At 30.8% G+C, this 13,620-nt stretch overlaps 1 protein-coding gene across 1 annotated transcript; it reads left to right on the top strand.

Annotated features, from left to right (window-relative positions):
• Window positions 1-29: 29 nt before the first annotated feature.
• Window positions 30-10,042, top strand: LOC139513423 (actin-related protein 2/3 complex subunit 2-like). The gene is made up of 11 exons (XM_071301890.1): window positions 30-197; window positions 2,923-2,957; window positions 3,367-3,425; window positions 4,901-4,954; window positions 5,614-5,659; window positions 6,133-6,319; window positions 6,703-6,796; window positions 7,565-7,691; window positions 8,029-8,129; window positions 8,543-8,640; window positions 9,313-10,042. The coding sequence occupies exons 1-11, from the start codon at window positions 124-126 to the stop codon at window positions 9,335-9,337; spliced, it is 900 nt and encodes a 299-aa protein (XP_071157991.1). The 5' UTR covers window positions 30-123; the 3' UTR covers window positions 9,338-10,042.
• The last annotated feature ends 3,578 nt before the right edge of the window (window positions 10,043-13,620 follow it).

Raw genomic sequence — 13,620 nt, 5'->3', positions numbered from 1 at the left:
CGGTAACCAGTACAAAAATTGGCCAATGAAAAGAAGTGTTACAAAGGCAAGGTTGGAAATCAACAACAGTTCCGGAATAAGGAATAACCCACCCTTCTTTCAGAGGAATAAGTCACTGCTAAAATGATTTTGCTTGAATTTCATAACCGAATTGTTGAAGAAACACTGAATTTAAGATTCAAAAATGCAAAAGAAGGGTAATAGATTCATTAGATTTGTATAGGGATATAGTTTTAGGGCGTTACAAATAAACCCGGTATAGTACATGCTTCCGTGTTCTTTCGATGTATCACAGTATCAGTACTACCCGTATAATGCAATAAATTGGCATTACACTTACAGCAAAAAATATAAACAATGCAAGATCTATAAAATTGACAATATACATAATTTCATGTTTGCATCACAGCTGAAGATTGACCAATCAGATAATTACATTGTGTTTATCTATTTGAATATTGGAGTTGAAGCGGTGACAAATCTTCGGGTTTTACCATATATAGGTACACAAACTTAAAACTCAATTAATTTTTTGTTGAATCATTAAAATTAAATTTGAGATCGTGTTTTCAAATCTCCTTATCATAATAGACATGTGTTTTAAAAATCTGTGTGATAAATTTTACCGTTTGGTTTTAAATTGGAATTAAAAATTGTATTTTCCCATAGAGTTTGAGGTAAAATCCCGAGAATTTCACCTCCTAGAAATTTAAAGTGCCAGGATGTTCGAAAATATGTATTAACAAAATCGTAGGATGACTTGTAGTCCTACAATGTAAGTCTGGAATGCAACTCGACTTTAAATAAAGAATTTGATGTACATGTACACAGTACACAGTACAGTAGTTGTCATTTGTTTATGTAATTCATATGTGTTTCTCGTTTCTCGATTTTTATATAGATAAAACCATTGGTTTTCCTGTTTGAATTGTTTTACAGTAGTAATTTTGGGGCCCTTTATAGATTGTTGTTCGGTGTAAGCCAGGGCTCCGTGTTGAAGGCCGTACATTGACCTATAATGGTTTACTTTTAATAAATTGTTATTTGGATGGAGAGTTGTCTCATTGGCACTCACACCAAATCTTCCTATATCTATAAATTAAAAAAAAATTAAAATAGTATCTTCGTCTCATTGGTTATTGCACTATAGACGTATTTACACTTGTATGGAAATTTGTCCGCCATTACGTAGAATCACACAGGTTCCCGTAAACTTTGACATAACAATTCAAAAAAATTGACGTCACAATAAAAAAGTGATTGTTGCTTGACATCAAAAGGTTATTCGGAGGCGATCTACGGTCATTTGGAGACAAAATTCAGCTAAATACCTAAAGTGTAAATACGTTTATTGAGAATGCATTGTGACATCACAATTTCCATTAAAAAAGAATGCATTAAAATTTATATGAATTCATATGATATACGAAAAAACATGATCTGACCAAATAATGGCTTCTAAGAAGTTTCCACTTCACAACCTGGGCAGTTTGACCGCAGGTTGTTTTGCCCACACTATTTTCTATTATTCTTAACATTAACTGTTTAGACAAAAGTTTGTTTTGATAAGGCCTAGGAAAAATTTATGATGATTTCCCCTTTCATTACTCATTAGTCCAAATAGTTTTGACGTCTTGAAAGGTTATTTAAAAAAAAAATCTGTGACCCCTTCCTATTACAATGCTGAAACCATTTTTCCAATTGGACTTTGAGATAGAATTTTCTGCAAGTATGATTAAGACTTTAACAAGTTTTTGTGTTGATTTTAGTGCTTCATTAATATAAAGGTTTACAACACCAGGATTTCCCCTGGGTCAATTATTTTTTTCGCCACCTCTTTGGCCAAAACAATATTTTTTTTCGCCACATTATTTTTTTTTTGGCCAAGTAACACAAATATATTTTTCTTTTAAAATTTTCCTTTTTTTTTTCGCACGTGTGTCACTGAAACGACTTTGAAGTACCCACTCAAATCAATTATCGATATCGAAGTTAAATGATAGTTTTAAAATCAGAGACCTTTCTGGCTTTTGTACATTTTTTGTCATAACAACAGTTTTCTTTTCTGGACTATCATTAAAAGAAGGAGAAGAGTCGTCAAAATTTTGCTTCAAACATGTGTGTCGCAAAGTGGTTAATAATCCTTGATGAAACATGTGACGGGCGCCATTTAACCATATCATTTTGTCAATCAACACCTTTATTAATTAGTCCTTTGATGTCGATTGCTATCAAATGCAATCAGCTGATTATTGATTTTCTGTCAAAATCTTATCGAGTTCAAGGTGAATTCCGAGAATTGTCTGATCAGGTAAATTCCGAGAAACCTGAAATAAAAAGTAAATAAACGAGATGGTTGAAAATAAATAGTTATATATATTAATTTCGCCAAATTCTTTCGCCAATGACGAATTTTAATCGCCACAATTATTATTTTTTCGCAAATTGCTAAAATGGCGACCGTCAGCGGAAACCCCGTACAACACAGAATAGACTTTAAACAATTAGTCTGTTACAAACCTAAGTACAAAATTTTTTTATGAGAAGTATGGAAACTAACACTTCATCTAAAATTTATACATCTGATGTGTTGATTCCATTTTAGTTTCCTTTTAACATTACATATTTGCTTTAGATATTATTCAGTCTGTTGAGATTGAGCTCTATGTTCATCATGTTTATGTTTATATTTGAATCACTTCAGTTTTCTAATATGAATGTACTTGGGAAAACTGATTAAAACTACAGTAAAAGAACCTTCAGTAGCCTAACTACCCAAAAGTAAATTTTGTTCTTTTGCATAGTATATTGGTACATGAACTATATACTGTAAATCACACTTTAATGTTGCTGCACTTAATTCAAGCCTCCTTTAGGGCATCGTCTTAGTGAAGTTTTATTTTATTTATTTTTTTATTTTAGAAACAAACCAGAATCAATTGATGTCACTGTTGCAGGTACGTTTTTTTTATTTCAATTTGATCTCTTGTGAAATCTGTAAAATCATAAGATAGTTTTAATACACTTTTAAATATGTTTAAAGGTGTAGATGTATATCATGTATAGCAAAGAAAAAGAATATATCTAAAATATTTCTCTGCACTTATCATGCTTATTCATTAATGTTAACAAAATTACTCATGACATCAACTTATTTCGGCTGTTAAATAAAATAAACACAGCATCACTTTATTTTCATAAATTATTATTGCATATGTGCTATCTTTGTTTTTTTTACTTATGCATCCTAAAACTTCATGAAAATCACTCCAGATGCAAGATAATATTTGTATGACAGTGTAATCACTTAAATAGTTTTTTTTAACATTTTTTGTGTTAATTTTTTGTTTCAATTATGTTTTACAGATTTCGATGGAGTTTTATTCCATATATCAAACCCAGAAAATGACAAAACCAAAATAATAGTAAGTATATGTGGGCTTATTTATTGGTTTTGAGCCTTTTGTGTCTCAAGAAACCATTTAATTACTTGAGAGACAGGCTTTTTCTTATCTTACATTGACTTCATTTTCAGGGTTTATTTGTCTATGATCAGTTTCCCCAACTTTTTCCAGTTTATCAGATACTACAAGCAACAGGTTAACTATATTTGGATTGTAAGGTGTACATGTCTGTCTGGCCTGGTGCATCTGACCTTGACCTCATTATCACAGAACATTGATAAGTTTACTTAATACATGTAGTTGTAGTAAAACATTCATGTTACAGACTTTCAACATGAATTCAATAACAAGTAGCCTAGTTAGATATTTCAGTGTGTGCTCTCTTATTAAAACTTTTACACTTTTCAAATATTGGGTGAAATAAATGATAGTTAGACAATATACATATAGTGTCTTGTAATATGAAATTTATTTGTATGAGGCTTAGAAACGGGGGAAATGCAAGGTTATACCGAGCATTTCCCTTGTTTCGTGCCGAATACAAATAAATTGCATATTTCAAGACACTATATGCATATTGTTTTTATACTGAAATCGATAAAAAAAATAAAAATATGTAACAAATATTGTTACAAAAAGTGTTTGGAATTTTCCTCTTGTGGTACCATTTTGGGGTATTTCCCTATGAGCGTAGTCTAGGCGGTAAAACATTGACAATTTAAGGAATTAGAAAGGGAAAATGAATTTAATTAATAATATTTAATAAACATGCTATACAAATTACCAATTTGAAGACATAACAAGTTAAGATTTATAAAGGTTTGACCATTGTTACTACACGTTGTCATGGTTGTGACGTGACGTTGTTGATGAAATACAATAGTTCCGGTAAGTAGGCGGGGCTTATAGGTTAGTTGAGGTCATTGGCGTATAAAACTAACGTTTATACGTATAGCTTTATCTGTATAGCAAAATAGCTGATTGCAGTATAATATGCAATATAATGTCAATAGGTGGTTATCATTTCTAATGTAAATGTTGATATCAAACAAGGGAAATTTTATCACTTAGCTAAGAACCAATATTTATCAAAAATTTCATAAATAATGCATGGTGTATGTATCTGTTATAAAAATAGGTTGAACTACAAATCATGAACAAAAGTAAATAACTCCAACTCAAATTTTTAAAATTCAATGTTTTAATTTAAAAGACACATAATTGCAAATTAATTTAGCAATCTTTTCCCTTCAGTGCTCACAAGCTTGTTGATTAATTCAATGTTTTAACCATGGTATTTTCATATTAAGTTTATGAAATATAAGATAAATGATACAATTCATCTGCCTTCACCATCTGAACCCCACTTACCCAATTATTATAAGTATAACCACATCCTTTGCTTGTCTTATTATTAATTTTGATATTTCCCAAATGACTAACTTGTGATGAATATATTTTAAAATGAGCAATGAGTATACCTGTTTATATTTTAGGTCAGTATTTCACTGAAATTTTACAAAGACTTAGAAGAGCATGGTGCTGAGGATGTAAGCATTAATAAATTTTATTGTTAAATTGTATGAATAATAAAGTGGCAGCTGTAATTAGTGCCACTCTTATAGCTTATCATCTTATTCAAACCCATTGATAATCTTTTTCAAGCTATTTGTTGAATTTTACTGAAATCGTTTACTGGTTATTTTTTATTTTTTGTTGGACTTTGTTTGACCAAACTTAAAAATGAATTGATCACAATATGAATAATGAGTAAAACTAAATAATGTTATTTTTTATTAAATGTCTACAAATGATGTCATTTAATATTCTGTAGATTAAAGATAGGTCTGGTTTTGTTGGGATGTCTCACTTAATACACTATTTGTTTTGTATGGTTGAAAATAAAACTAATCCTTTGTCGTATGATGATACTTATAAAAATAAGGAGATGATTTATGATTGCCTTTGCAACAACTATCCACCAAAGTTCAAATGAATTGCATGTAAGCAATTATAGGCAACCATACAGCCTTTAACAATGAGAAAAACCCATACCGTATGATCAGCTATAAAAGGCCCTGAAATGAAAAAGTGAAACAATTCAATTGAGAAAACTAACAGCATAATTTATAACAAAACAGTTTATGAAAAACAGATATGATAGATGATGAACTAACTTGTATTGTTATAAATTATTCTATTATTTCAGTTAATCAAAAGAGAATATGGTGACTTTATGACAACTACAGAAGATGGTAACTATTATGCTAATACCAATTATAAATTTATTAGAAAGATATAATTCTTTTTAAATATACACTATCAGGTTGTCTTCTCATTGATATTATAATAGTAAAATACCAGCTTCTTCCTGCAATTTGAACCTATTTTGGTTGGAGAGTGCAACAAATATGATAATTTACCTACTCTTGTTGGTAATAATATTTCTTGGGGTCCCTCATAAAAAAAAAGAATGACAGCTAGGACTTATAATGCTTTCTTAATGGCAGACATTTTCAATTAATTTGTCTGAAACCATCCATCCTGAAGAATGGTTAATTAAATTATGTGAATAGTTTTAGATTTTTCCTGTACAGAATTTTTGCATGCTTTTCCTTAATATTACCAGAGTTTTGACAAAAAATGCAAGTTAAATTTATTTTAAAAGACTAATCTTAAAGTAAAATATGTTGTCTTTTATATTCCTATATATTGTGTTTATTTGTAGGTTACAGTGTTTCACTTCTGTACAATTTAGAGACCATTCCTGATGATTTTGAAGAAATTGTTAAGAAAGCAGCTTTACTGAAAAGGAATTGTTTTGCATCAGTGTTTGAGAAATATTTTGAGTTTCAGGAAAAGGGAGTTACTGGTACCAAAAGAGCAGTCATACAGTACAGAGATGATGAAACTATGTAAGTTTTCTATACCACAGGGTTTGACAAGAAGGATTATTCTATTGCCCGACCCCCGGACAAGTGAAATTAACCAAAACCATAAATGCAGCTGTCTAGATAGGCAATGTTACATAAAAATACAGAATGTCTATGAGTTTCATTGACCGCATTGACAAATTAACTTATTTTTATAATTACGCTTATTTTTATTTGCTTAATCTAGATCATTGGTTATATTGGCCTATCAGAATATGATTTTTTGCTTATTTGTTAAAGTATGTTTTAGTACACCAATCATTTCTTCATTTTTCAATATTTTGTTTTTAGTCAAACTTTCAATGTGAAATTATAGGTATGTTGAGGCACAAGGAGTCTTATTATCTTTGAGTATGATATTATAGGTATGTTGAGGCCCAGAAAGACAGAGTGACAGTTATATTTAGTACAGTGTTTAAAGATGATGACGATATTGTTATAGGAAAATTATTTATGCAGGTACGAAGATTATTAAGTCAAAAAGACTCTAGTTTTCAGTTTAGTTTGTCACAATTATTTATTTTAAATACATAATTTCACATATATTTTATTAAAGTTTGCCTACAAACTTATAGAATTTGTTCTTCATTGGACATTTAATTCAATGGTTAACCTATTCACAAGAAATCCTCAAAAATAGGGCAGTAAGTTTAATCTGAAAACAGGTCACTACAAAAACTTATAAATGAAATTTTTGGTAGTTGAAAAATGCAGTTAACAAAACTATAACTGAAGATATTACAACAAAAGTTTAAAAGAGTTGTGGCAGTTAATCAATTTTTATAGTGTTTTGTTTGATAACAGTTGCATCTGATTATATCACAAATCATTTCCTTGAACAGAAGTTGAAAGAATTTGCACGGTATCTTGCACTTCTCTTCTGAACTTTTTAAAATACACTAAAATATGTCAAACTGTTGAAAATGATGTACATTTTATCAGTAATTTAAAAAAATCGTAATTAAACAAACATATTATATGTACTGGGATCATGAGGATCCACACAAAACAAATGCTTTCCAAAAACATCAAAGTGCTCTTTTATAGGTAACACTAAAACATGCACTGTCCTCAGCTCCACTATCATCATATGCAGTTTAGATAATTTAACCAAAAACCTGTACTAATAATGATAGTGAAGAGGTTTAAGATATCTAGTGTACTCTCTTTAGAAACTTATTTTGTATTTCATAAAGTTAAAAATATGTTGTCACCTAATAATTTTAGGAATTTAAAGAAGGAAGAAGAAATTACCAACAAGCACCACAAGTATTGTTTAGTCACAAAGAACCTCCAATGGAATTGAAAGGAACAGACGCTCGTGGTGGGGATAATGTAGGATATATTACTTTTGGTAGGTTTTAATACAATGACTTAAAGTATAGAGATGCACATGTTATATGGAGCGACTTGAAATCAAGTTTCTTTTAGTTTCTTGTCTTGTTTATTGAAATTATTATTTTACATACAAAAAAAAATAAGTGTTGTTCGTCAATGAGACAGTATTTCAAAAAGGAAAATAGACAATTGTCTTTATCATATGTAAAGCTATGATTCATATTTACTCATAAACTATAGTAATATTTAAATTTATATATATTTTGTTTGAAATTGATAAGGAATAAATATATCTCAGATTCTCTTGGTTTCATATTAACATTTATTGATTAATGAATGATTTGTTATTTCAGTTTTGTTTCCTCGTCACACTGGTGCAGCTGTACGTGATAACACGATCAACCTAATCCACACACTCCGAGATTATTTACATTATCATATAAAGTGTTCTAAGGTAAATTATTTTCCTCATTTTATAGACAGATTGGAAATCATGGAACTTAGAATAGTGTTTATCCTTTAACAACAAAACCGGGTGCTTCTTTTAAACTTGTTAATTTGGACCTTATGTCTCTATACAATTACAAATACATGTACTTACATTAAGTTTAGTGTTGTACATGTTGTATGTAATCTGGTAAAAAAACACTTTTGCTTGTGGCTCACATACAGTATATTTAGTCAACATTCATAATGGCCAAACATTAAATATATTGCAGTTGATATATTCAACAAAATTTGTACTTGAATAGATTTCTTTTTGTATTTTGTTATGATTTGAAAAAGGTCTGATACACATTTTTTTATGAAATATTTTAGAAACAATAATAAGAAACTCATAATTAAATGATTGTTTATATTTTTTAGGCCTACATCCATTCGAGGATGAGAGCAAAGTGTTCAGATTTTCTAAAAGTACTGAACAGAGCTCGACCAGATCAACAGAAAGAAAAGAAAACAATTACGTTAGTATACATTATGAATAAATAACATTCAATATGTAAATTATTGGCAATGCAACATAAATAGTTATTTGATGTTAAAAATTATTAGTAAAACATAGGACGAAAATTATGCCAAAATAGATTTGATATGAATATATCTTGAAGATACCAAAGGGACTGGACATTCAAACTCATAAGTAAAAAAAAAACTGACAACCCCATGACAAAACATAAAAAACAACCATAAAACAACAATACACAAAATGCAACAAAGAAAACTAAAAACTGAGCAACACAAACCACACCAAAACCGAAAGTGATCTCAGGGGCTCTGGAAGGGTAAGCAGATCCTGTTTCAAATGTGGTACCCTAAATGTGATCTATGTCAGTACAAACCAGGAGATAATTCTAATTCAGTAGGTGATTAATATTCTGGGAAAAGGAGGATGGTTTTATCAAAAATATAATTAACTTTTTCGGGAAAGTATAATTTGTCTTAGAATAAGAGAAACATGTATAGCGAATCAAATAACACATTATAAAATTCATATTTTCAGTTATTTGTCAGAAATTTGGTATCTAAGATTTTAGAAAAATCTCTAATTATGTTATATGATGACTTGAAGCAAAGTTTTGAAAAAAATTCAACCAACTTAATTATTAAAAAATAATGTTTTTTTTGTTTTATTTCAGTGGCAAGACTTTCAAGATGAATTGATGAACACTATGTTGTAACTTATATTTTGGTGCAAAATAACAGAAGTGGCTTTACATCTATCAGTCTTGCAGTATGAAGGAGTTGTGGGATAGAACCAATTGGCTGGACCAATGTTTTATTTTTTAATTGTATGCTAATGTATAGAAGTCATTTAATAAGTAAAAACTGCTGATAACATTGGCATCAGATAACTTTTCTTACAAATAGATATTTTGCACATTTAACAGTTGTTAATCATAATGGTATGGATTTCAATTTTAACCATTATTATCTCCCTTTCAAATTACATAATCAATATTTCCTGGTATGATTTGTTCTGATTTTTTATCTGTTCTATATATTCAAACACATACTTAAAAATGAAAAGCAAATGTGGTTAATAATGAGTGAATAATGAATATTTAGATACTGTTTTTTGTATGCTGTCTCATAAAACATAAGTTATGCCTGCAATTATGGGCGGTGACCCAAGTTATAATAATGTAATATGTTTCCTATTATTTTCTTTACCCGTTGTAGAAAGATGAAAGATAATGGGATTATAATTAAGAGAAAGTATTTTTTTACAGTCATATTTTATGATGAACTGTTCATTTTTATATGCTAATGTTGAAAAGATATATTTCAACATTATTATAGTGCCAGAACAAATACCATGTACACTTGGCTGTATAAATATTTATAAATAAAATTATTAATAATTACTGCATTTTTTGTTGTGCACTTTCAGAAAAATTAAACAACTTGGGTATCAAGTTATCAGATAATATACTACAGCTATATGAAGCACTGATCACACACTCACTGCAGAAATAAAATCCTGCTTTACTTCAAACAACTGTTTGGTATATAGTTTCTTCTCCATTTGATAGCCAAGGCAACAGCATAGACCAATACACTAATATAATATGATTTCATCTTAAATGCAGCACAACATTATAGTAATTACTTTTTTTGCTCTTGCAAATGTATATTATTCCCAAAGTGTGACTCCAAATCTATGTCGATATAAGAAGATGTGGTATGCCTGCCAATGAGACCACTCTACATCCAAGTTTCAATTTGTAAAAGTAAACCATTATAGGTCAAAGTACTGTCTTCAACATGGAGCCTTGGCTCACATCGAACAGCAAGCTATAAAGGGCCGCATCATATATGTTTATGCATACATCTCGAGAGGTAAAAGGTTAGCTCATTTGATGGATGAAACATCTTTCATTAAAAAGAAAAAATGCAGCACAGATCTTCTTGTATCAGATAACCATTTAACTTGTCTTGAGTGGTGTTTGGTGATGAATGATATTTTAGCCTTTTTCTGTGAACACCTTTTAGCATACAATGACCAAAAAGAAATATGAATTATCACCATGTCTTGGTGATGTTGTCGGCATAAACTTTCAAAAAATTCCTCTGAAACCATCAACAGAACTTGGTCAGTGAAAGAAAGGTCAAGTGAGCTTTTCTCATCACTTTGCGTCCGTCGTCCGTCGTCCGTAAACTTTTACAAAAATCTTCTCCTCTGAAACTACTGGGCCAAATTTAACCAAACTTGGCCACAATCATCATAGGGGTATCTAGTTTAAAAAATGTGTGGCGTGACCCTGCCAACCAACCAAGATGGCTGCAATGGCTAACTAGAGGCTCTAAAGAGCCTGTGTCGCTCACCTTGGTCTATGTGCATATTAAACAAAGGACACAAATGGATTCATGACAAAATCGTATTTTGGTGATGGTGATGTGTTTGAAGTTCTTACTTTACTGAACGATTTTGCTTCTTACAATATTATCTATAATGAACTTTGCCCATTAGTAACAGAGAACTATATTTGGTAAAAATTTACATAAATTTACCAAATTAATGAAAATTGTTAAAAATTGACTATAAAGGGCAATAACTCCTTAAGGGGTCAATTGACCATTTAGGTCATGTTGACTTATTTCTAGATCTTACTTTGCTGAACATTATTGCTGTTTACAGTTTATCGCTATCTATAATAGTATTCAAGATAACCAAAAATGGCAAAATTTCTTTAAAAATTACCATTTGGAGGGCAGCAACCCAACAACCAGTTGTCCAATTCATCTGAAAACTTCAGGGCAGGTAGATATTGACTTGATTAACAATTTAACTTCTTGTCAGATTTGCTCTAAATGCTTTGGTTTCATAGTTATAAGCCAAAAACTGCATTTTACCCCTATGTTCTATTTTTAGCCGTGGCGGCCATCTTAGTTGGTTGACCAAGTCATGCTACACATTTTTTAAACTAGATACCCCAAAGATGATTGTGGCCAAGTTTGGATTAGTTTGGCCCAGTAGTTTCAGAGGAGAAGATTTTTGTAAAAGATTACTTTAATTTACGAAAAATGGTTAAAAATTGACTATAAAGGGCAATAACTCCTAAACGGGTCAACTGACCATTTTGGTCATGTTGACTTATTGTAGATCTTACTTTGCTGAACATTATTGCTGTTTACAGTTTATCTCTATCTATAATAATATTCAAGATAATAACCAAAAACAGCAAAATTTCCTCAAAATTACCAATTCAGGGGCAGCAACCCAACAACGGGTTGACTGATTCAACTGAAAATTTCAGGGCAGATAGATCTTGACCTGATAAACATTTTTACCCATGTCATATTTCCTCAAAATGCTTTGGTTTTTGAGTTATAAGCCAAAAACTGCATTTTACCCCTATGTTCTATTTTTAGCCGTGGCGGCCATCTTAGTTGGTTGACCAGGTCACGCCACACATTTTTTAAACTAAATACCCCAAAGATGATTGTGGCCAAGTTTGGATTAATTATGCCCAGTAGTTTCAGAGGAGAAGATTTTTGTAAAAGATTACTTTAATTTACAAAAAATGGTTAAAAATTGACTATAAAGGGCAATAACTCCTACACGGGTCAACTGACCATTTTGGTCATGTTGACTTATTTGTAGATCTTACTGTGATGAACATTATTGCTGTCACAGTTTATCTCTATCTATAATAATATTCAAGATAATAACCAAAAACAGCAAAATTTCCTCAAAATTACCAATTCAGGGGCAGCAACCAAACAACCGATTGACTGATTCATCTGAAAATTTCAGGGCAGATAGATTTTGACCTAATAAACATTTTTATCCCGTCAGATTTCCTCAAAATGCTTTGGTTTTTGAGTTATAAGCCAAAAACTGCATTTTACCCCCATGTTCTATTTTTAGCCGTGGCGGCCATCTTGGTTGGTTGACCAGGTCATCCCACACATTTTTTAAACTAGATACCCCAAAGATGATTGTGGCCAAGTTTGGATTATTTTGGCCCAGTAGTTTCAGAGGAGAAGATTTTTGTAAAAGATTACTTTAATTTACGAAAAATGGTTAAAAATTGACTATAAAGGGCAATAACTCCTAAACGGGTCAACTGACCATTTTGGTCATGTTGACTTATTTGTAGATCTTACTTTGCTGAACATTATTGCTGTTTACAGTTTATCTCTATCTATAATAATATTCAAGATAATAACCAAAAACAGCAAAATTTCCTCAAAATTACCAATTCAGGGGCAGCAACCAAACAACCGATTGACTGATTCATCTGAAAATTTCAGGGCAGATAGATCTTGACCTAACAAACATTTTTACCCCATGTCAGATTTCCTCAAAATGCTTTGGTTTTTGAGTTATAAGCCAAAAAATGCATTTTACCCCTATGTTCTATTTTTAGCCGTGGTGGCCATCTTGGTTGGTTGACCAGGTCACGCCACACATTTTTTAAACTAGATACCCCAAAGAAGATTGTGGCCAAGTTTGGATTAATTTGGCCCAGTAGTTTCAGAGGAGAAGATTTTTGTAAAAGATTACTTTAATCTACGAAAAATGGTTAAAAATTGACTATAAAGGGCAATAACTCCTAAACGGGTCAAATGACCATTTTGGTCATGTTGACTTATTTGTAGATCTTACTTTGCTGAACATTATTGCTGTTTACAGTTTATCTCTATCTATAATAATATTCAAGATAATAACCAAAAACAGCAAAATTTCCTCAAAATTACCAATTCAGGGGCAGCAACCCAACAACCAATTGACCGATTCATCTGAAAATTTCAGGGCAGATAGATCTTGACCTGATTAACATTTTTACCCCATGTCAGATTTCCTCAAAATGCTTTGGTTTTTGAGTTATAAGCCAAAAACTGCATTTTACCCCTATGTTCTATTTTTAGCCGTGGCGGCCATCTTGGTTGGTTGACCAGGTCACGCCACACATTTTTTAAACTAGATACCCCAAAGG

The sequence above is a fragment of the Mytilus edulis genome, chromosome 2 (assembly GCF_963676685.1).
Source record: "Mytilus edulis chromosome 2, xbMytEdul2.2, whole genome shotgun sequence".
Classification (NCBI taxonomy): domain Eukaryota; kingdom Metazoa; phylum Mollusca; class Bivalvia; order Mytilida; family Mytilidae; genus Mytilus; species Mytilus edulis.
This window is presented reverse-complemented; position numbering and strand designations above follow the sequence as displayed.